Genomic DNA, 24,973 nt, shown 5'->3' on the forward strand with positions numbered 1-24,973 from the left:
AGAGCCGAAGATATCAGCTCGCTCATGTGATCAGCTGTGTCCAATCACAGCTGATCACATGTAAACACGGAAATGCCGGCAATTTTAACCACTAGCCTACAGGGCACTTATACCCCCTTCCTGCCCAGGCCAATTTCCAGCTTTCAGCGATGTTGCCCTTTGAATGACAATTGCGCGGTCATGCAACACTGTACCCTTATGAAACTTTTATCATTTTTTTGTGACAGATAGAGCTTTATTTTGGTGGTATTTAATCACCTCTTGGTTTTTTATTTTTTCTTAAACAAACCAAAAACCACTGAAAATTTTGAAAAAAAAAGTTTTTTCTTAGTTTTTGTTATAAAATTTTGTAAATAAGTGATTTTTCTTCTTCAATGATGTGCGCTAATGAGGCTACAGTGATGGGCACTGATAGGCTGCACTGATGGACACTGATAGGTGGCACTGATGGACATTGACAGGCATCACTGATGGGCACTGAAAGGCAGAACTCATATATGGAACTGATAGGCGGCACTGATAGGCGGCACTGACTGGCACTGATAGGCGGCACTGACTGGCACTGATAGGCGGCACTGACTGGCACTGTTAGGTGGCACTGACTGGCACTGTTAGACGGCACTGATAGGCAGCACTGACGGGCACTGATAGGTGGCACTGATGCACACTGACAGGTGGCACTGACTGTCACTGATAGGCGGCACTGACTGGCACTGACGGGTGGCACTGACTGGCATTGATAGGTGGCACTGACTGGCACTGATGGGAGACACTGAAAGGCAGCTCAGATGGGCACTGATATGTGGCATTGATGTGGCACTGATGGGCACTGAAATGTGGCACTGATGGGCACTGGCAGGTGGCATGGATGAGCACTGAGAGCTGGCACTGATGGACACTGACAGGTGGCACTGCTGGGGCTACACAGATCATCAGAGCACACTGATCATCAGTGCTCTGATGATCTGTGTACATGTCCCCTCCGAGGATTGCCAATTACCGACTCTCCTCTCCTCACGAGCTGTCAGCGTGACAGCTCGTGGGGAGAGAAATGTCGATAACCGGCATTTCCCTGTTTACATGTGATCAGCTGTGATTGGACACAGCTGATCACATGACCGAGCCGACATCTTCGGCTCTTTCCGTGGATCGGTGATCCGCTGTGTCCGAGGGACACAGTGCACCGCCGATCGCCGTGCTGCTTGCTATGGGAGCCGCGCATGCGCGGTTAGAATGGGAGGACGTCATATGATGTCCTCCCAGAAAGAGGGAACCGCCTTGCGTCCGTCATATTACTATATGGCAGGCGGGAGGCGGTTAAAGCATAACATGCTTGGTATCTATTTACTTAGCAAAACATCATGATATTTTTTTAAAAAATGGTATTATATTGTGTTTTTGTGCCTTAGAATTAGCAGATTTTTTCCTAAATAAATTGCCTTTGAAAAACCGCTGTACAAATATCATGTGACATACAAATATGCAACACTCACCATTTTATTCTCCAGGGTCTCCTCTTAAAAAATATGTAAAATGTTTGGGGATTCTAAGTAGTTTTCCAGCAAAATAATTGTTTTTTACATGAAGGAGATGGAAGTCAGAATTGACCCAGACTGGAAGTGGTTAAGAAGGGTTAGATCCCCTGTCAGGTTTTTAAAGCTATCTGGGGCAGACAGGAGGTGAGGAAAAATCTGCAATAAGGAAACTGCTTTAAAATAAGAGCATAGGTTCTAGTCTTCCCCTAAACCAGTGGTCGGCAAGCCGCGGCTCGCGAGCCACATGCGGCTCTTTACACGCTTTAATGCGGCTCTTGTGTGCTGGGCGCCCGCTCCCCTCCCTCCTCTCGGGCGGCAGGGACACTGCAGCGTGTTCCAAAAGAAAACAGCCAGGGCAACGCGCTCAAATGCAATGATTGGCCAGTCTCGCTGCCACTCACATCCTGATAGCCAGTGATTGGCTGTCAGGATGTGTGTAGGCGGGGCAGCGTGACGAACGTGAGAGGAGCTAGGCTCCTCTCACAGTCCGCCCTGAAGACCGGAACGGCGCGGGAACACGGCGAGAGGAACGCGCGGAGCAAAGGTAAGTGAATTGACACAGGGGGGACTTGGCTTACTACTTGCTACTTACTTACTACTACTATATGAGGGATGAATTAATATGGGGGATGAATTACTATAGGGGGGATGAATTACTATAGTGGGGATGAATTACTATGGGGGATGAATTACTATATGGGGGATGAATTACTATGGGGGATGAATTACTATATGGGGGATTAATTACTATATGGGGGATGAATTACTATGGGGGATGAATTACTATATGGGGGATGAATTACTATGGGGGATGAATTACTATGGGGGGTGAATTACTATATGGGGGATGAATTACTATGGGGGGTGAATTACTATATGGGGGATGAATTACTATATGGGGGATGAATTACTATGGGGGATGAATTACTATATGGGGGATGAATTACTATATGGGGGATGAATTACTATGGGGGATGAATTACTATGGGGGATGAATTACTATATGGGGGATGAATTACTATATGGGGGATGAATTACTATAGGGGGGATGAATTACTATAGGGGGGATTAATAACTATATGGGGGATGAATTACTATGGGGGATGAATTACTATATGGGGGATGAATTACTATGGGGGATGAATTACTATGGGGGATGAATTACTATATGGGGGATGAATTACTATGGGGGATGAATTACTATATGGGGGATGAATTACTATGGGGGGTGAATTACTATATGGGGGATTAATTACTATATGGGGGATGAATTACTATATGGAGGATGAATTACTATGGGGGATGAATTACTATATGGGGGATGAATTACTATAGGGGATGAATTACTATATGGGGGATTAATTACTATATGGGGGATGAATTACTATGGGGGAGGAATTACTATATGGGGGATTAATTACTATATGGGGGATGAATTACTATGGGGGATGAATTACTATATGGGGGATGAATTACTATAAAAACTTATTGAAACTAAAAACAGTGTACCATCCTATGTATTTTCAGTTTTAAAAATGTGGCTCTCAAAATAAATTTCAATCGTGGTTTTGGCGAGATTTGGCTCAGTTGAAAAAAAAGGTTGCCCACCACTGCCCTAAACTAAACAAAAAACCTTACTCTATCTGTGTTTCTGTTTGAAATTTACGCTACTTTCCTGTCTGATTTACCTATTTTCACCAAGACAGGAATTGATGGAAACTCTCTCCGACAGAGCCATGGCTCACAGTAAAAACCCGAACAGAAATGTAACCCTCCCTGACTCTGTAGGGCTGAGAACCAGTATTATATTTACAAATACATATTGTGAGAGAACTTCTATGAGATGTAAGGATAAAAAAAGTCAAACCAAAAAATTGCACTGAAAAAATAACTCAAAAAGGGCTTACTCAAATTGTTTTGTGTTTTCCATTTAGGAAGAGAAATGTAAATCCCTGAAAATGTAGGGTGGAAACAAGCCTGAAAAGAGCATTTAAAGTTTCCAGAAATGTTAGGGCCATATGTCCTGTATCTGTTCATAAAAGCAGTCAGTTTTACCTCTACTGGTATGTGATAGACGAGCTTATTAAAGTGTATCTAAATCCAAACCCTTTTTTACTTGACATTTATGTATCATAGTTAACGAAAAACTATCAATACAATTGTTTTACATTGGTCTCCCCCAATGAGATAAAGGGCATGTGTTGTGAGGTGCTTCCTAAGTATATTTAGGAAGTCCAAACAGCTTCCACTCTCTTTGCTACAAATCTGACAACAGCTTGAAAGGAGACAGATCCATCAAAACTGCAGCTTGACTTAGCTCAGAGCACTTTCCTGAGACAAGCAGCAAAAATTATCAATACCATTTTTTTACATTGTTCTCCCCCAATGAGATAAAGTGCATGTGTTGTGAGGTGCTTCCTAAGTATATTTAGGAAGTCCAAACTTCTTCCACTCCCTGTGCTGCAAATCTGACAACAGCGTGGAAGGAGAGAGATCCATCAAAACTGAAGCTTGTCTTAGCTCAGAGCACTTTCCTGAGACAAGCAGCAAAAACTATCAATACAATTTTTTTTACATTGTTCTCCCCAATGAGATAAAGTGCATGTGTTGTGAGGTGCTTCCTAAGTATATTTAGGAAGTCCAGCTTCCACTCCCTGTGCTGCATATCTGACAACATCTTGGAAGGAGAGAGATCCATAAAAACTGAAGCTTGTCTTAGCTCAGAGCACTTTCCTGAGACAAGGAGCTGCAAGAAGAATGCAGAGAGACAGGAAGATGAACATCATCCCCCACATTCCTCTTGTCTCAGGAAAGTGGTCTAAGTTGGGACAACGTGCAGTTATGATCCATCCGTCTCCTTCCAAGCTGTTGTCAGATTTGCCATGTGGGGAGGGGGACAGGTTGAACTTTGTAACTATATATTGTGCTTTGTCCCATGGGTGCAGACCAATTTAATAAAATTGTAATGATAGTTGTTCTTTATTCAGTACAGCTTGGTCACATCTTAGCCCCCAATTTGTGACTAGACATGGAAGAAGCATTGATGAACTCTGATCCCTTGGCTCTCTCCTCCTGTCCTATTCCTTCTGAGTATATGTGTACTATGGCAGTCTCTGTTTGGCTTTAATTTGAGTTCTACTGTACAAAGGATTACATATGCCTGATACCAAGTGAAATCCAGGAATTTACACTGGTTGCATTTGAAACAATGTTATTATTTTTAGATGAATTAAAACTGTAAATTTTTGTGTTGTTTTCCTACATACCTGAAATTCATCATTAGGAAGAAAATCCACCATATCCATAGAAAAGTGCTCTGTTTCTTTTTAAATCTTCCAAAGCTGAGATAATAACACAGGCTGAATTTGCATGAACCAAATCAAAATCTGGTTTGGATAAAATGCTTTGCTCATCTCTACATTTTATATAGAATTTAGTATAAATCAAGGATGTGGTACAACATGGGGATTCATTCACGTCATTAATCTTACTTTAACAGGCTTTTCCCATGGAAGCTTTTATATCACAGCTGCTCTCAGGAGTCAGTCAATAATTTTCCTAATGAATACCAGGCCATTGTAGAATTGCAGAGACAGTGCCAGGGGAGCTCTCTTCATTTCCGAGTATAAAGCTAGTTCAGCCTTGTTTTCCCAGTTACTTAGTAAGGTCAGCTAATATAAGTTAATTGTACAAAACAGTTGATGGCGGTCTTCTTGGAACCAGATTAAATAGCTGTTATGTTTGTTGTCATCTTAACTAATTGTTTTTTTAATTACATGAATTTTGTACCTTAAGCCTCACACACGGGCTCCTGGGGCTATACAATGTAAACTTCAGGTGTATTTCTCCACAGGGAGCCACAGGTGTTGCATACAGCTATACAGAGAAATCAATGGCCATCCGTACATATACAGAAATTCTGGGTGGCAGTTCCAGTCAAGCTGACTCTGGACCCACCCTGCTTCTTCTTGGATGGGATAGTCACCTACCTGTTGTTTTAGAGTCACTTTGCCATCTTGTGTCACTTCCTTCCTTCCCTGAGGCCCATCCTTTTACATATCCCTGGCCTGAGGCCTTTTACCTGAAACAAAGGATGTTCAATCCAAAAAAAGTTTCAATGCTTTTCTGGAACAGTTCAGCCACATACAGCAATCATTCTCTTCCAATTATAGAATCACAGTGCAAGACACTGATTTACAAGACAGATCTCCCTTCAGCAGCCATCTTCCAAGATGTGATCATTTACTTGCATGAAGGTGACTCTACACATTTGGAGTTCCTCAGCTTGGGCCCAGAGGCTATTTCCTAACCATGCCAGAGCAGCTGCTGGATAAAGGTCAGGGGTAGTAAGTTTGTTCCATCTTCATCCTAAAGTGTCCATAGCCATCCTTTCTGCCAATTCAGCCCAGCCTGGCTGTCTCTCTCTCTTTACACAGGACACAGACCTACATATTGTTGGTCAAGGGTGTCCTTTTTCCATACCCGAACTCCCAGGGCCCCAACTACAGCTGGTGTAAATAGGCACTAACTCCATCCACTACATCACCTAAAAAGGGCCAGCAAATAAAGAGCACTTACACGTGCTAACACATGCCACCCCCCCCCCCCTCCTAGACACAGCAGCTCATACTTGGAGGGTTTCAGTAGCACAGTAAGTACTGCCAATCCAGAAAACAGTGGGTAGTACTAGGTGGGGCAAGGTTTTGATTGATTAGAGGCTTGTAAATCAGGGAGGACAATGCTGATAGTCAGGCCCTCAAACATACTCTTATTCTACTGTAGTGCAAGCAGGCACAGCCTTCATCAGAGTGGCAACTCTACTCTGAATTCAGGAGCATTGCAGCATCATTGCCACACCAATACAGGAAGCTGGATTAGGTGGATTTTGTCTGCAGGTTCAATAGGTATTTGTATAGATATTTAAAATGGACAGCCAGAGTCCATCAATGGATAATTGCAAACTCTTTAAGAAACTGTGTGGGTCTTCAGTGTTGAAATTTAGTGTTCTACCACCAAGAGCACACACCAGGGTTACCAGAAACCCCAGACAGTAGGAGGCCTTATAAAGCTTATTTATACGAAGGCACTCCAGGAGTACTATGTACTATGTCTCAGCTTTATAAAAGAAAGGTACTCACATAAACATATAGAAGCATGTCATCCGAACAAAACTTCCACCGCACGATGACTGGGCGTGATGACATCATCGCTAAGCTCCACCCAACACGTTTCATCACAATAGACACTGTCCAGGGGCACAGGAATGATTTGTTTTGTTTCTTCAGGTATTGCAGTTATCAGATGCCAATGAGTACTGCTGTTTACAATTGTTCTGTATTTATACTATATTTATTATGTTACATTTACAATCTAATTTACTCGGAACTTTAATTTACATAGTTCTACTTTAATAATGGAAAAATCTAACTCTTAGAGTATGTTCTCTGCCACTGCCCCTATTTATTCTTTTATTCCTATATGTGGTCACCTCTATTAATAGTCTATATTGATTTTCTTCAATCATGATTTCTAACATGTAAATGGTCTCCTGTTTATACAAAGCATTACCACCAACAAAGTATTGATTGAGGTTTACAATACATCGTCACTGAAAGTAGTGTTGAAAGAAATAATACGTTTAATAGTGCATGGCCTGTAGCTGTGTATTGTGTCTGTAAATTGATCTGAAAAGAACTCTTTACAATCAAACCCAAAAGAAAAGTCACACTTTCACCCTTGAAAGTACAAATGCCAAAAACATTTTCTTAAATACCTTTCACCAACCCCTAAAAAAGTCCTCACATCAAAAAGTCCAAACAATTGTCCAAAATAAGTCTTCCAATAATACACCCAATATCCGTTTCAATTCGCCACTCCAGATCCAGAATACCTAAAAAAAACCCATAAACTAAATATAGTGTATTACCCTTAAAATCTTAAATGGTGATGCGCGAAACATGCAAAACCAATAATAGTGAAAAAAACCCCAAAAAAAGTATAAATATATTAATATATTAAATAAATATAATATAATAAAAATAATGACTTTTTTAGGGGTTGGTGAAAGGTATTTAAGAAAAGGTTTTTGGTGTCTGTAAATTGCTCCCCCCTTCCCCATCCACATTCCTCCTGTTTTACTGCCTCATTCACCACGAAAATATGGCATTTTTCATCCATACATGAGCTCTACAAAATATAATGTAACTCCCATCAACAAAAGAGAAAGATTTGCCCTCTAGGATCGGAGGTATAGCTTGAGTTCAGGCTTCACACTAGTAGTTTATTTCCATTATTTATACCACTGTGAAATATAACACAGTGCTTTACAGAGGGCACAGGATCCATTCACATTTAGTTAAAAAATGACTTTACAACCTCTTTAAAGGATAAGTTCACCTTTTGACAAAAATAATAAATGCATATTTTTTGCAAGTAAAACATTTGCATGTATTATTTTTTGTTGCAGGAGCCTGTACAGCATTGCACCAGCGATCAGCAGATCACTGATGCCATGTAGGTCTCCTGCAGACCTGTCAGTTATCTGCTTGTCCCATATATCCCGTATGGGCAAGCAGATACCCTAACAATGTCCCACATTGTCTCTGCAGTCAACATCAGAGAAGACAGGACTCCTCTGCCAAATCCTACAGTTCTCCATGCAGCCACAGAGAGGCTCATCTCAGCCCTCCCCTCCATCTCAGCAGTGGGCAGCAGAGAGAAGAACAGAACTCTTCTCTGCTCTATGCAGCCACAGTGCCGCCTCATCTCCACCTCCCCTGGTCTCAGCATTCAGCAGACCCTGGCAGCTGACTCCAGCCCTCCTCTGGTCCTCCTCTAGAACCTGCACTTTTTGCTTCCAAGCTACACCCCAGCTTCTTCCTGGCAGCAGCACAAAGAAAGGGGGTGCACTGTGATGTAAGGGAGGGGAGAAACTCGACTTCTGATGGAAGGGGGGCTCTTGAAATCTGATGTAAGGGGGGTTGTACAGATACAATCGGTCCTTTGAGGGCAGCCATAATGCTGATGCAGACTGCAATAAAATTAAGGTTGACACCCCTCATCCCCCTGCTTCTCACATGTACATATTGCCATGTACTTTTATCAGTTACAATTTTAGCACTACCTCCTTAGGGGCTGCTGGATTTGAATGGGGCCCCATATGCTCTGCATGGCCAGGCAGCACCAATTTCTCACACTTTGCACACTGGAGTCAGTAAATAGTCCTTGAGCTTGGTTTTTTTTAATTTTATTTAAGGGATTACACTTGCATAGGTTCAAGGGGTATATGGGATGCCCAGGGAACTGTAAAGCTTGAGGACAACTCCTTAGCAACTATGTACAAAAATGTAGATTAGCAACAGTCCCTCTTTAAGGAGCACTAAACCCCTTTGGTCTACCTCCCCACACCCTGGATGATTCCTCCTCTTTACCCAGCTGCACTGAGGGTATTCCCTGGGTAAAGGGCAATTCAGCCATTTTTGGATATCTCTGCACATTTATCAGCACTTTTTTTTTTCTTCTCTTTTTTCTCTGGACTTTATATATGATTTTTTGTATATTGTCAGGTGTTTTACACCTCATGTGACTTTATATATTTATTCATGTTTGTTTGCATGATCAGTTCTTAGTTTATGCGTTTATTGGGATGCACATGTGTTTTGTGTTATATGGTGGGAACTGATTTTTAGTTCCGGTGGGAGGTTTTTTTAGCACATTGAGTCCTGTTGTGACTTACTTGTTTTATTTGAAGCGCTATTGGATCCCATTGGATTACTTGGGCACCATTTATGGTATTTGGTCCTTTTAGGACCTCGTATTGACACCTGTCACATGTGATTATTTATGAGTTTTTTGGCACTATTTAATATTGTGTATTTGGGTCACTAATTTTGCACTGTTTCACTTATTCATTTATGTGTGAAGATTTTTTATGGTAGCAGCGCTGCATCATTTGTGTTTCATTTATATTTTTTGTCAAAGGGGCCCAGAAGCTGTCAATTGAACAGTCCCGGTTGAGAAGCTAGTTGTGTCTTACACCTGACCGCCCTCTCCCCTTATATGGCCCAGGGGGTGTAAGAATACTCACACTGTCCTCTCCTGTTAGCTTAGTGGGTTGACAGCTGCCTTCAGGCCTTACGCTAGGCTGTCAACTTCCCTGCCACACAGGCTGTCCTTCCCAGGAGACATTGAGGCAGTGGAGATTCTCTTCTTCAGCGACCTGCCTGTAAGTAGGCTTCCCTCCCTGGGGCGCCCTCCTAGGCTCCTCACTCCAGCCTTCCTCAATCCATCTTCCACCTGACACTGCACACTATTCCCCAGGCTCTCTGATATTTGAGGGTTGCCTTGGTCACCATACCCAGAACTCTGCCAGGGGATTGGCCAAGGTTCATCAAACATGCAGATCTGGGCCTCCTCCTCTACCCTCCCCTGCTCCAGAAAGCTCTCAGGTTTCTGGAAAGGTGGAAAGGTTCCAGAAGTCTTGAGCTATTGGAGCCTCCCAGCCTGTCCTGACGTGACCTCACTTTCAGGCTGACTCATCCCCAGGCTGCTACTCAGCCACTATCTAAAAAAGAAAAAAAAATCCTATCTAACTAACCTGGAGGGCGTTACACAATATAAATCATTTCTTTATTCCTAGCTCATCTGGTGTCTGGTGTTTGTTTCTTGATACTGAACTGTAGTGTGTGCAGAATATTAATACTTCTGTTAGTAATAGTGGTGCGATATTCTTTTTACTTAACCTAGTATGTCTGAGGAGCTGAGGTTGAGGTTAGCAGTTTATCTTGGTCTCATCAGACGACAAGACATGGTTCCAGTAATCCATGTCCTTAGTCTGCTTGTCTTCGGCAAACTGTTGTTGGGCTTTCTTGTGCATCATCTTTAGAAGAGGCTTCCTTCGGGGATGACAGCCATGCAGACCAATTTGATGCAGTGTGCGGCGTATGGTCTGAGCACTGACAGGCTGACCCCCACCCCTTCAACCTCTGCAGCAATGCTGGCAGCACTCATACGTCTATTACCCAAAGACAACCTCTGGATTTGACGCTGAGCACGTGCAGTCAACTTCTTTGGTTGACCATGGCGAGGCCTGTCCTATTAAATCGCTGTTTGGTTTTGACCACCGTGCTGTAGCTCACTTTCAGGGTCTTGGCAATCTTCTTATAGCCTAGGCCATCTTTATGTAGCGCAACAATTCTTTTTTTCAAATCCTCAAAAAGATCTTTGCCATGAGGTGCCATGTTGAACTTCCAGTGACCAGTATGAGAGAGTGAGAGTGATAACACCAAATTTAAAACAACTGCTCCCCATTCACACCTGAGATCTTGTAACACTAATGAGTCACATGACACCGGGGAGGGAAAATGGCTAATTGGGCCCAATTTGGACATTTTCACTTAGGAGTGTACTCACTTTTGTTGCCAGTGGTTTAGACATTAATGGCTGTGTGTTGAGTTACTTTAAGGGGACAGCAAATGTACACTGATATACAAGCTGTATACTCACTACTTTACATTGTAACAAAGTGTCATTTCTTCAGTGTTGTCACATGAAAAGATGTAATAAATTATTTACAAAAATGTAAGGGGTGTACTCACCTCTGTGAGATTTTATATATATATATATATATATATATATATATAAAAACACATTTTTGTTTACTTGCTTCTACATACTGCATCGTATTGAACAACAATCAAAAGCAACAGAGTTTGTACCCTAACATATAAGAAGTCTTTATTCTCATGTGCTGTCTGCTGTCCATATAGTGGATTTCAGCTTCTGATCTGAAGGCTTCTCATCCTCTCTCTTTGATAAAATAATAATCCATGTAAGTATCAAAGACAGTGAAAAGAAAGAAAATCTTCAGATCAAAATTTGAAATCTGCTACACTGAACAGAATGGCATGGAATTCTGCCAGATGTGCATGAGTAGGAGGGTAATGCTAACTTCTTAAGCCTCTTACACACATCTGTAAAGTTGAGCGGATGGGTGTATAACATAAAATACGACTGTTGTTGCGACATCATATACTAGCTCATAATAATGCATTACAGAAAGCACTGTGTGCATGTAACTGACTGATCCGGTGCTATGCATGCGTATAGATGCATTTTTTAAAAAGTCCATTTTGAAAAATGTACCTATACATGTGTGTGAGTATATGCTGATGCCGGCGGTTATGCGCACACAGTGCATTCCCAGGTGCCACAACACCAATGTATTTTACACTGTACACCCATAAGCTCAACTTCACATCCATGAGGCCTTAGGGCTCATTTACACTTGCTCAGGGGCGGACTGACCACTTGGAAACTCGGGCACTGCCCGAGGGCCCGGGGTCAGTAGGGGGCCCCATGAGATGCCCCTGGTACCTTTTTTATAGGCTTTTTTGAGTTTGGGCAAGGACACAGGGGCCCCATGATCCCCTATTGCCCGTTGGCCCCATGCGTTGTCAGTTCGCCCCTGCACTTGCTTCAATTATAACACACATTTAAGAGCTTACCGCTTCAACATGCTTTTTTTAATGTGTTTTTGATACTTCTGTGATGCTTTTTTGATGCTTTAATGAATGCCCTGTGTGATAATTTTCTATTTGTTTTAAAGGGGCCCAGTAGAACCCTAACTCAGTAGTACCCCCACTTAGCAGATCCCCAGCTCATTAGTATCCCTGTTCAGCAGATCTCCTGCTTAGTAGTACCCCCAGCTTTGCTGATCCCCTGCTCAGTAATAACCTGCAGCTCTGCTGATGCCCCACTCAGTAGTAACCCCCATCTCTGCTGATCCTCCTCTCTCTCTTGTTCCCACTCACCTATATTGCGCCCACATTGTGCAAAATGTGTGACATTGCTAGTTTCTCCTGTTCTGGTTCCCCAGCTCTGCTGATCCTCTGCCGCTCAGTCTTCCCTCTCCAGTCCCCGCTCACCTTCCATGCTGCACACCACATGTGCCATCTGCTAAGTTGCTCCGCTCCAGTCCGGACCCCGTACACCTTCCTGCTGCTCCATGCTGCACACCAGATGTGATGTCTGCACCAGACACTTCCAGAATATATACACATGCTTCTGCAATGTTTTTTGATGCTTTAATGAAGCTTGCTAAATGCCTTGTACGTTGATTTTCTATTCACTGTAAAGGGGCCCAGTGGAGCCATGGCTCAGTAGTACCCCAATTCAGCAGATACCCAGCTCATTAGTATCCTTATTCAGCAGATCCCCAGCTAATTAGTGCCCTCATTCAACAGATCCCCTGCTCAGTAGTAACCCCAGCTTTGCTGATCCCTCGCTTGGTACTAACCCCCAGCCCTGCTAATCCCCCACTTAGTAGTAACTCTCAGCTGTGCTGATCCCCTGCTTAGTAGTTACCCCCAGTGCGGATCCTCTTCTCTCTCCAGTCCTTGCTCACCTCCTGCTATATTGCTCCCATGCTGCGCACCACGTATGACATCAGCTAGTTTCTTCTGCCCTTGTCCCCAGCTCTGCTGGTCCTCTGCCCTTCAGTTCTCTCTCTCTGGTCCACGCTCACCTCCTGCTATATTGCTCCTATGCTGTGCACCATGTGTGACATCAGCTAGTTTCTTCTGCTCTGGTCCCCCAGCTCTGCTGATCCTCTGCCCTTCAGTCCTCTCTCTCTGGTCCACGCTCACCTCCTTCTATATTGCTCCCATGCTGTGCACCATGTGTGACATCAGCTAGTTTCTTCTGCTCTGGTCCCCCAGCTCTGCTGATCCTCTGCCCTTCAGTCCTCTCTCTCCGGTCCACGCTCACCTCCTGCTATATTGCTCCCATGCTGCGCACCACGTATGACATCAGCTAGTTTCTTCTGCCCTTGTCCCCAGCTCTGCTGATCCTCTGCCCTTCAGTCCTTTCTCTCTGGTCCACGCTCACCTCCTGCTGTATTGCTCACAGCACGTGTGACATCAGCTAGTTTCTTCTGCCCTTGTCCCCAGCTCTGCTGATCCTCTGCCCTTCAGTACTCTCTCTCTGGTCCACGCTCACCTCTTGCTGTATTGCTCCCATGCTGCGCACCATGTGTGACATCAGCTAGTTTCTTCTGCTCTGGTCCCCCAGCTCTGCTGATCCTCTGCCCTTCAGTCCTCCCTCTCCGGTCCACGCTCACCTCCTGCTATATTGCTCCCATGCTGCGCACCACATGTAACATCAGCTAGTTTCTTCTGCTCTGGTCCTCCAGCTCTGCTAATCCTCTGCCCTTCAGTCCTCTCTTTCTGGTCTATGCTCACCTTTCACTATAGTGTTCCCATGTTGCACACAACATGGGCCGTCTGCTAGTTGCTCTGCTCCAGTTTGGACCCCTCTCATCTTCCTGCTGCTCCACGCTGCATACCAGATATACCAGAGACTAATATATACACATGAACTGGAAGTGACTGCTGATGGCGTCTTTGTGGTCTGCTTGTTGGTTTTCCAGTGCATCCTGGGATATCTCATACCTGCAATATCTCCAAAATAAAGCGAAGCTAACTCTGAATAAAAATCCCTCAGAAGTTACAGGTGCTGTTAGTGAGCTTTTCATAAACTTCTATGTCGGCTTAGGAGATACTTTGAAGCACCAAGAAAGCATCATGAGGTATCATTTTTGAAGTAAACCAAAGCAAACACAACAGTATGAACAGAACTGTAAGGTAACCATTTTATTTAATGAGAGGTGCTTTGATCGGCATTCAGAGTGCTTTAAAAAAGTGTGGCCAATGCCACATTTTGAAGTAAGTGTAAAAGAACTCTTCAAGGTGCAAAAATGTTTGTGAAAAGCAAACTACAAGTAACACCATGTTTATATTTTATATGTAAAATGGTTTATTCCATGCTTATGAAAAATACAGACAAATCCAAGACTGGATAGACATTTCAGATCATTCAGAACTATTGTGCTAGTCCGCCCAAATCATTTTTTGAAATTGTCTCACTTTTTGTACAGCAAACACTCTATAGGGCATACTCACAAAGCAATAAAAGTGACAGTCACCAAAATTCACTGCAGTTGAAATCAATCACTGTAAAAACATGTACCAGGAAAATTCACCTGCAGTGAATGTTCAGTGAATGTTACAAAACACTGCTTTATGTGTCATTTTAATATAGAATACAAAATAGTTCTCCTTTGTAACATTTAACACAGTTAAGACAAGGTCCATTTTTTCTTGACATCTCTTTGCAAAGCCTGAACTCATAATCATTACATGTATTGCTTAGCAACGTTTATCCTTGTAAAGATGTTAAAATGTATAATACAAAAAAATTCTACAAAATTCTAAGGGCCAGTTCACATTGTTGCCATACAGTCTGGTTTTGACAGCCCATTCATTTGAATGGACATCAAAATGCATTAAAACGTGGAAACAGTTGTGTAAGCATTACGTTTTCAGATCGCATCGCACCAAACCACATGGTACTGTGGTAGCATGTGATCTGGTGGCTGCCAATCCACTGCATTTGTGAGATGCATTTGGGGTGCTATTTACAATTAATTATCAACTGCGCGTGTTTTACAAGGACAGCGCGTTCACCTGCGGTGCAGGAAACGAATGCATTCTCTCACTGCATTTTGGTGTGAACAGGTCTTAAGTTGCGGACTTCATACTCGCCCCAGAATGACCAACTCAAGTATAATTTGCTTGAAATTTAATGACAATTTAAATCTGAACTCCAGCAGACATAAAAAAAACACATGAATTTAGCTATCAAGGAATGTGGATACAATTACCCATATATCAGATACAGATTTATCAGTATATTATAATTTCATCAACAAATGGTAGATGGTAGACACCTCTGTATATACTCTTTGTAGAGAATAATTAAAAATTAAAGTGTTACTAAACCCAGCCCTTGCATTCACTATATCTGGTCTCCCACAGTGCACAGAACATGGAAATATAATCATTTTAGTAACTATAAACTGCTAAATACCTTTTCTCATTAGCAGTATATAGTAGTCTTGTGGCTTCTATCAGTGTTCAGCTGAGGACTGGCTTGTAGGAGGAGTTTTCATTCACCTCTGACTGTCCTATTAGGCTGCATAAGCCCTGACCCTCTGTCTGGACAGTGCTGATTGGCCCATTAAAACGTGGAAACAGTCGTGTAAGCACTACGTTTTCAGATCGCGTTGCAGCAGACCACATGGTACTGTGGTAGCATGTGATCTGGTGGCTGCCAATCCACTGCATTTGCGAGATACATTTGGGGGCCATTTACAATTAATTAGCAACTGCGCATGTTTTACAAGGACAGTGCGTTCACCTGCGGTGCAGGAAACGAATGCATTCTCTCACTGCATTTTGGTGCGAACAGGTCTTACTTTTTTTATACATTATAAGTTTAACTAATGTGGACTCCATACTCGCCCCAGAATGACCAACTCAAGTATAATTTGCTTGAAATTTAATGACAATTTAAATCTGAACTCCAGCAGACATAAAAAAAACACATGAATTTAGCTATCAAGGAATGTGGATACAATTACCCATATATCAGATACAGATCTATTAGTATATTATAATTTCATCAACAAATGGTAGATGGTAGATGCCTCTGTATATACTCTTTGTAGAGAATAATTAAAAATTAAAGTGTTACTAAACCCAGCCTTTGCATTCACTATATCTGGTCTCCCACAGTGCACAGAACATGGAAATATAATCATTTTAGTAGCTATAAACTGCTAAATACCTTTTCTCATCAGCAGTAGGCTTGTGACTTCTATCAGTGTTCAGCTGGGGACTGGCTTGTAGGAGGAGTTTTCATTCACTTTTGACTGTCCTATGAGGCTGCATATACCCTGACCCTCTGCCTGAACAGTGCTAATTGACCCTGTGCTGATCACATGTACCCTCCAAAAGAAAAAAAAAAATTCTAGCAATACACACCAAACTTAGCATGTGCAGAATGACTTCTATATCTCTGTACTATCAGCAGATGGATTTGGACAGTAGAAGAAGGGGAGGATCAGAGAAGATGGGATCAAACAACCTTTTTACACAATGCAGAGGATCAACCCATTAGGTTCTACAGTGAGTATAACAAGCATGCTTGACTGCATGTACAGACTGATTTTACTGTTGTGGGTTTAGTAACACGTTAATGTAGCTCTGTATACATTATTACACATCATAATGTATGCTGTTTTAAATTCACACAGGATAAATACCTGAATTTTACCTGGTATCAGCTGCTTGCAATCCCCTGTACAGCAGAGCTTGGACTAGGAGAAGCAGCATGACAGCCAATCTGTTGTGCTGCAGTGCTTGTGTGCTAATGAGAAGAATATTGATTGGAGGAGAGAGCAAAGTGATAGAGGAATCAGCTGATCAGTTGGCTAATTCTGTTTACTGTGACTGGGGGAGCAGAGGCGTCCCTAGGGTTGGTGTCACCCGGTGCAGTAACACGTGGTGTCACCCCTCCAGAGAGAAGGGAGAGGTGCCGGTGTAGAGGTAAAATTAATATCCCGACCCGCCGTGAAGATATGTATCCCCTGAAGCAACTGCGCATGTTCAGGCCGAAGAAGCTGACCTCCGACTTTAGCACAGAGCTGCCACAGTTAACCCCTTACAGGCTGCAAACCGCTGAAGCTGATCCCGCGGATCACTATGGGTTGCAAGATCAGTTAACCCCATACACATTGAACCTATACAGGTTAACTGATCTTGCAACCCATAGTGATCCACTGGATCAGCTTCAGCGGTTTGCAGCCTGTAAGGGGTTAACTGTGGCAGCTCTGTGCTAAAGTTGGAGATCGGCGATTGGCTTCTTCGGCCTGAAACTGACGCATGCGCAGTTGCTTCAGGGGATACATATCTTCACGGGTCTGGGATACTCATTTTACTGCTACACCGGGGGGGCAGATGTCACTGTGCCGGGAAACCGGGATCACCCCAATAACTGTCCAAGACCTTCACAGAGCCCAGAAGCTCTGCTGACATCCTGCTCCTGCACCCCCTGTGATGGTGTCACCCGGTGCAGCCCGCACCCCCCTAGGTAGGGATGCCACTGTGGGGGAGGAACAAGTCCCTTCCAGGCAGGTCTGTGCTGGGTGGCTGTGTAGAAAACAGATCCCATATATATACATTTCAAGTGAATTTATCTGTTTGCTTGCAACTCAGCTTTAGCAATTTTTACTATTAGTGTTGCAATTAAAGATGCAGCTCTGCAGTTAGGGCTTTCCTTATGCAAGCAGTGGGCAAGACATTTTGCATAAGAGCAGCATTTAAGTTAAAAGAAAAAAGATCACATGTGGAAGAGTTCATAAGATAAAAATTAAATATATTATTAAGCGTATAATTATTATGCAATTGCTAAATATAACAATGAAGTCAAATTTTAAATATTCAATTTATTGCTAAATTTGCCACTACCTTAGATGAAGAGGGCAAACCAAGACATTAACCTAAGAAATAAATACAAAAATAATATTTGTTTAACAGCAGTTTCATCTTTCTATTCTTGTAATGACGTTTTGCACAGGATTGAGTTATGTACAATTTTACACTTGCAGTGTCCCTGACAAGATCTGAGTGGGGCAATATCACTCACACTAATTGAAATATAATATTTAAAGCAGTCAATATCTACTGACAATCATATCTGTCTGGTTGGGCCATTAATCTATAATGCAAATGAAAGTCATTATTGGAATCTTTTGTACAATCCATCTTTACAAAGTGAATGATTAGTTTCCTGTTCCATCATATTAGCTTCTAGGACAATGGTTGGCTGGTTAGAGCAGGTGTTTCACACACACTGATCACCGGGTAGCAGCTTTCACAGTTCTCCCCCATCGACAAGGGGCAGTTCAGTTTGGACCTTTTGGTGGAATGTAAGGAGTTTTTGTAAGACAAAAGCTTAGGTATTGATGTGGGAGATGTATCAGAAAAGGAGAAACTAAACAGTGAAACCATTCTATTGTGGTATATGCTCTTCATCTGTTTGGCTGACCGATAAAGGTCTCCCACAAAACAATAACAAATTGGATTCAGGCTGGAGTTGGTGAGTCCAAGCCACTGAGCAAAAGGTCGCAACTGAAGGATCCATGGTGATGGAGTATCATCTTGAGTTGGTTTGGGGATGCTAAAATCAATCCATATGTCCATCATATAGACAGGAAGCCATGAAATGGCAAAAAGAGACACCAACGCCACCACCATTTTGGCAATCTTCTTTCTGATCTTAAGTCGGGAAACTGGCAAAGACTGGTTCCTAGAGTCACATTCCTTAAAATTTCCAGAAGAGCTCCACAGTTTACGTATTGTGAAGAAACATATTATCAAGTTGAAAAGGACTGGTAAGCAGTACAAGGAGCAGAACAAAAGGAAGTTGTAGGCCTGTTTGAACATAACATGTGGCCAGATCTCTCTACAGATTGGGAACACTAAGGAAGGCAAAGCTGGATCTATTTCTATATCTTCCTTTTTATTCATGAATATGAGAGGCAAGCAAATACTGGAGGACAGTACCCACACCACTCCAATGGTGCCGTATATTTTCCTTTGGGTAAAGAATGATCTGGCATTCAGTGGATTGTGCACATTATAATATCTATTTACACTTATAACTGTGAGACTTAGTACACTGGCTGAAACAGATACTGCCTGAATGAAGGGTACTGCTCTGCAGAGAAAGTCACCATATACCCAGGCTTTGTAAATCAAGTTCCCAACTGTAATGGGCATGCAGACACAAACCACCATGAGGTCACAAATTGCCAAATTAATCAGAAGACTTCTGGTGGCACTCAGGCTGGATGTCCTACCAGTTCTTTTCCTAGTCAGCACTTTAATAGACATTATATTTCCAATAATGCCCACCACAAAGGACAGGACATACATGGCAGTAAGGCTGATGGTTACAGGTTCTTTAACAAAGAGGAACAGCATTTTCTCCAACTCCTCCACATTAAACTCTTTGCTGTCATTTCCAAACATTGGCATGGACAGATTGGCCTTTACAAAAAAGTCTAGCGGAGAATAGTTAAACACTGGAGCGTCAGTAGAGGAATTCATCATTTCCTTTAGGCGGAAGAATAGCTCGCTGATAATTTTAGCTGTAGATTTAATTGGGACTGTTTGGCATCCCCTCCAGCAATTCTGCTCTCTTTTGTTGGTATATATTGGCTTTGCATGATGTGAGTGAAAACGTCCAAAACTGAAAAAGAAAATGCAATAAATATAGATTAGAAGATATTTCTTTCCTAAATGATCAAGACAATATGTACAAGTTACATCTCAATAAATCAATGAAGTTACTTGAGTGTTGTTTGTTTATAATGATTTTAGGCAAGTCACATTTTGGTTTCTTGTTGGCACGGGCAAAAACAGAGTATGCAACAGTGTTTTATCACACACAATTGTCAAACTGAAACTACATTGGGGGTAATGTTACGTACTCAAATACTGTAGATCTAAACTGTGTTTAGTTCCTTTTTTTCATAAGGTCAAGATCAGTAAAATACAGTTCAGTATCTCACAGTAACCAATCAACAACTATTTTTCTTTTCCTGTATGCTCAAATGATCATAGGTAAAATTTCATGAGTTTGTTCAGTGCTAGTTACCTTCAGGGGCGGACTGAACATTTGGAAACTCGGGCACTGCCCGAGGGCCCGAGGTCAGTAGGGGGCCCCATGACATGCCCCTGGTACCTTTTTCATAGGCGTTTTCGAGTTTGGGCAAGGACACAGGCTCCCCATGATCCCCTATTGCCCGGGGGCCCCATGAGTTGTCAGTTCGCCCCTGGTTACCTTAGTACATCATCACTACTCCTTACATTGTCAAAGCCTGATTGAAGCCATTTTCTAAATTTTTGTTATGTCGATAGGCTGCAAAACAAGTAAAGAATATGTGTTTTTTTGTACATGTTAAAAGTTATTTCAAGATATAATAAACTACCCTGATCTGGCAGCATGCTGGAGGCCCAGACTACTGCGCCCTAGCACAGTTCTCCAAACAACAACCCTCTTGTTCCCTGAAATGTGTTGTTGAGTGGAGGACACTTCAGGGGGCATGTTGGACTGCTGGAGGCTCAAACTGTTGTGCTTTGAGTAAGAGCAGCAGTCTGGAAATTCAATGTGCTGTTACCGAAGGGCAGTATAATATGACTTGAAAGCACTTTGAACACATAAAAAAAACATATACTTTACTTGTTAAGCTGCCTGACTGCATAACAAAAGTTAAAAAAAATAGCTTTAATTGGGCTTTAAGTTCACTCAAGTGCATGTAAGCAACATTTGTACAATTATCGTTGGGCTTGAAGGATGTGAAGGAGCTTTTACAAGAATATATGTTTAAGATATGTACTAAACACTTTTGACAGAGTTGCCTATTCTCCATGCCTACCTCACAATATCAAATTTGTCATATAGGCCAATTAAAAAACAAAATACTGGAACTTCCCTGCGTTCTCTTAGATACCTTAAAAATGTATTGCTTTATGGCCCCCCCTGGATATAACACCGTTTATTACCAACAGCAAGCTATACCTCCCGTAGGCGATGCACCTTGAGGGGGGGAGGGAGGCACCTGCAGATAGGCCCCGGAGTCTTTGCCCCCCTTTGCCTATATATCCAGCCGCCTGTCTTTTCTTTTGCAATCTTCCCACTTATCCCCTCTCCATACCCACATTTGCAATCCTTCTACTTCATTCTCCTCTTTCTCTTCTTGTTGAAAGGGGAGTTTTTCTTACTCCCCTATTTTTGAAATCAAACACATTCATTTAATTACCCCAAACTCACATCTCTGCTGGCATTTTTCCAGAAGCCAAACACCCCCAAAACACAAAATGTGTGATCTTTTTTTAATAACGCAAAATTAACTTTGCGCTTTAACTCAGATGTGACATACTTTGCCAACGCTTTTCAATTCATACCCAAATGCTGCATCCTAGGGATGTTACTTCGTGCATCCTTTTTTACTTTTTAAAGTGTTACTAAACCCACAATAGTAAAATCAGTCTGTATATGGAGTAAAGCATGCTTGTTATATTCACTGTGGAACCTAAGGAGTTAATCCTTCGCATTGTTTAAAAAGGCTGTTTGATCCTGGCTTCTCTGATCCACTTCTTTTACTGTTCCCAATCCATCTGCCATAGTACAGAGCACCAGTGGCACATCTGCACATGCTCTGCGGTGTGTGTTGTTACAGGGTGTATGTGACTGGGAGGGTGTATGTGACTCAGCACTGTCCAGGCAGTCAGAGGAGAATGAAAACTCCATCTGCAAGATTAACCAGTGCTCAGTTGGACACTTATAGAAGTCACAAAACTTCCATATAATGCTGAAGGTGGAGGCTCCTTAAGAATCAATTTAAAGAACTAGGCTGCAAGTTGAAGGGAAGGACCTCCAAGGTGATATTCTCTGAAATATTACCTGTTCCATGCGCAACTCAGGAAAGACAGGGAAAGATCAGAGAACTAAATGCATGGCTAAAAACCTGGTGTAAGAGTGAAGGATTTGGGTTTCTAGAGCACTAGGCTGACTTTTCATTGAAGTGCAACCTATATATGCTAGAGATGGTCTGCAGCTAAATGGAAGGGGGTCTGCTGTGCTGGGGGAGAGGTTTATGGGGAGGCTGGAGGAGTATTTAAACTAGGATCGAGGGGGGAGGGAGAATTAGATTATAACAGGGTAGACAGATCAGACAGGAGTCAGTACTTATTGGTGGGTGGAATGGGGAAAGATGTGGGGAGGACTATGGCAGACAATAAGAAGGTTCCCATGTTGCAAACAACCATTGGAATTGGTACAATTTGTATAAAATTAAAAAATATGCAAAATATGTGTGTACAAGGTGTCAATGAATTAAAGTGTTTATTCACCAATGCCAGAAGCCTGCCAAGAAAAATAGGGGAGTTGGAAGCTTTGGTGCATGAAGAGAACTATGATTTAATTGGTACTGCTGAATCTTGGATTCATTCTTCACATGACTGGGCCATTAATATTTCTGGCTATGTTCTCTTTCAGAGAGACAGGGTAAAAAGGAAAGGTGGTGGTGTCTGTCTCTAACTGGGATGTGATCTCAGAGCAAGTGTGAAAGAGGACCTAGTTGATGGAGAGTGCGATGAGGCTGAAGCATTATGGGTGGAACTGCACATAGGGATGCGTACCACAAAGGTAATTAATGGAGTTTGTTATAGGCCTCCCAGTGTTAATGAGGAGGTGAAAATTCAGCTCCTTGCACAGATCGAAAGGGCTGCAAGGGCTGGGACAGTGATAATAATGGGGGATTTTAACTACCCAGAAATTGACTGGAGTAATGGTACTGCACAAACAGTTAAGAGGGCAAAAATGTATAAACCTACTACAGGACAATTTTATGGTACAGTTCATAGAGGCCCCAACTAGGAATGATGCTCTGCTGCACCTGGTAATCTCAAACCATGCAGAACTTATTACAAATGTCCATATAAAAGAACATCTGGGTAGCAGTGACCATAACATAATTTAATTTATTGTTAGCTGTAAACAACAAGCACATAAGGGAAAAATAAAAATGTTCAACTTTAAGAGAGCTAATTTTCCAAGCCTGAGAGCGGCTCTCCAAGAATTAGACTGGGAGGGAATATTGGCATCGATGAACACAACACAGAAATGGGAGTTCTTCAAAAAGACTGTATGTGAACACACTGCAAAATATATTCCCATGGGCAACAAGTTTAAAAGGATAAAAATCAAACCTATGTGGCTTATGGCCAAAGTTAAAAAAGCTATAGATAATAAGAAAAGAGCTTGTATTAAATATAAAAATGAAGGAATGTTATCATCGTTTAAACATTACAAAGCTTATAACAGAATGTGCAAAAAGGAAATAAAGGGTGCAAAAATTGAAACCGAACGTCAGATTGCAAAAGATAGCAGGACCAACCCCAAAAAATTCTTCAAATATATTAATAGTAAAAAGGTCCAGTCCGAGCATGTAGGCCCTTTACAAAATAATCTAGAGTGGGTGGCTGGGGACAAAGAGAAGGCAAATTTATTAAATACCTTATCCAGCTCTGTGTATACAAAGGAGCATGGGGGAGCTCTTGTCCATAATGGGCATGGTATTGACACAGCCCCAGATGATCCACATTGGCTTACAATTGATATAATCGAGAAATATTTAAACAGAATAAAGGTGAATAAAGCAACTGGACCAGATGGCATACACCCACGGGTCCTTAACCACTTCCTCTCCAGACACTTTTACCCCCTTCCTGTCCAGGGCAATTTTCAGATTTCAGCGCTATCACACTTTGAATGACAATTGCGTGGTCATGCAACACGGTACCCATATGAATTTTTAACAATTTGTTTGAGACAGATAAAGCTTTATTTTGGTGGTATTTATTCACCGCTGGGATTTTTGTTTTTTTTGCTATGTAAATGAAAAAGTCCAAAAATTTTGAAAAAAAGTGTTTTTCTTAAAAAATTTAGCAAATAAATAATATTTCATCATACATCTTGGCCAAAATTTATTCTGTTATCTTTTTAGTAAAAAAAAAAAACCCAAATTAGTTTATAACCAAAAATTATAATTTTTAAACATTTTTTTTTACCATTTTATTTTATTTTTTTTTATAGTGACACTGTACTACTTGTGGGGGGTGATGAAGATTTTTTTTTTTGTACACTGATTGCCTTTACACCCATAAAAGCTGTAAAATCAATCATTTCTCCTTCTCTCTGGCTGCATTCTTGCAGCCATTGAGAACTACTGTGTGAGCTGTGATTGGTCACAGCTTGTCACATGGTACAAGGCTGTTGTGAATAGCCTTGTACCATGTGACCTCTGTGATCATTCACAGATTTCACACGTAGTAAGCAATGATGTCAGAAGTGACATCTTGCTTACTACTCTGCATATGATCACTGTTTGGCCAATCAGTGATCACATGATCGGGACCTTGCACAGTGGTCGGTCCGACGATCGGTGTTCCACTGTGTCCGGAGGACACAGCGGGCACTGGATTGCGGTGCTGCGCGCTCTCAAGGAGCGCGCACAAGCAGGGGGTGGGGAGGCTGTTTATAAACAGCCACCCGACCCTGCTCTGCCACCGTCCGGCTGTTTATATACAACGGCCGGATGGGAAGTGGTTAAAAGTGGTATAGACTCCAGAGAGAGAGATATCATATTACCCCGGTACAATTTATTAGTAACACCTCATCTGAAATATGCAGTTCAACTTTGGGCACCAATTCACAAAAAGAAGATTGGGGAACTGGAGAAAGTACAGAAAGTACTGGAGAAGGGCAACCAAACTAATACGAGGCATGGAGGAGCTCAGCTATGAAGAAAAATTAGAGGAACTGAATTTATTCTCTCTTGAGAAAAAGAGATTAAGGGGGGATATGATCTCCATGTATAAATACATAAGTGGTTCATATAGTGAACTCGGTGTAGAGTTATTCACCTAAAGATCAACACAGAGGACAAGGGGGCACTCTTCATGCCTGGA

General features: G+C 42.1%; 1 protein-coding gene across 1 annotated transcript in view; it reads right to left on the reverse strand.

Annotated features, from left to right (window-relative positions):
- Nucleotides 1-17,284: 17,284 nt before the first annotated feature.
- The window catches only part of LOC149473061 (galanin receptor type 1-like), an 81,023-nt gene continuing 73,334 nt past the window's right edge, over nucleotides 17,285-24,973 (reverse strand). The window contains exon 2 of the mRNA XM_089684260.1: nucleotides 17,285-19,688. Coding sequence (XP_089540386.1) covers nucleotides 18,245-19,549 — 1,305 coding nt within the window. The 5' untranslated portion in view covers nucleotides 19,550-19,688 and the 3' untranslated portion in view covers nucleotides 17,285-18,244. The remainder of the gene's footprint in view (nucleotides 19,689-24,973) is intronic.

This window comes from Staurois parvus, unplaced genomic scaffold, assembly GCF_062004578.1.
Source record: "Staurois parvus isolate SC_StPar_1 unplaced genomic scaffold, SC_StPar_1.0 ptg000018l, whole genome shotgun sequence".
In the NCBI taxonomy this organism is placed as follows: Eukaryota; Metazoa; Chordata; class Amphibia; order Anura; family Ranidae; genus Staurois; species Staurois parvus.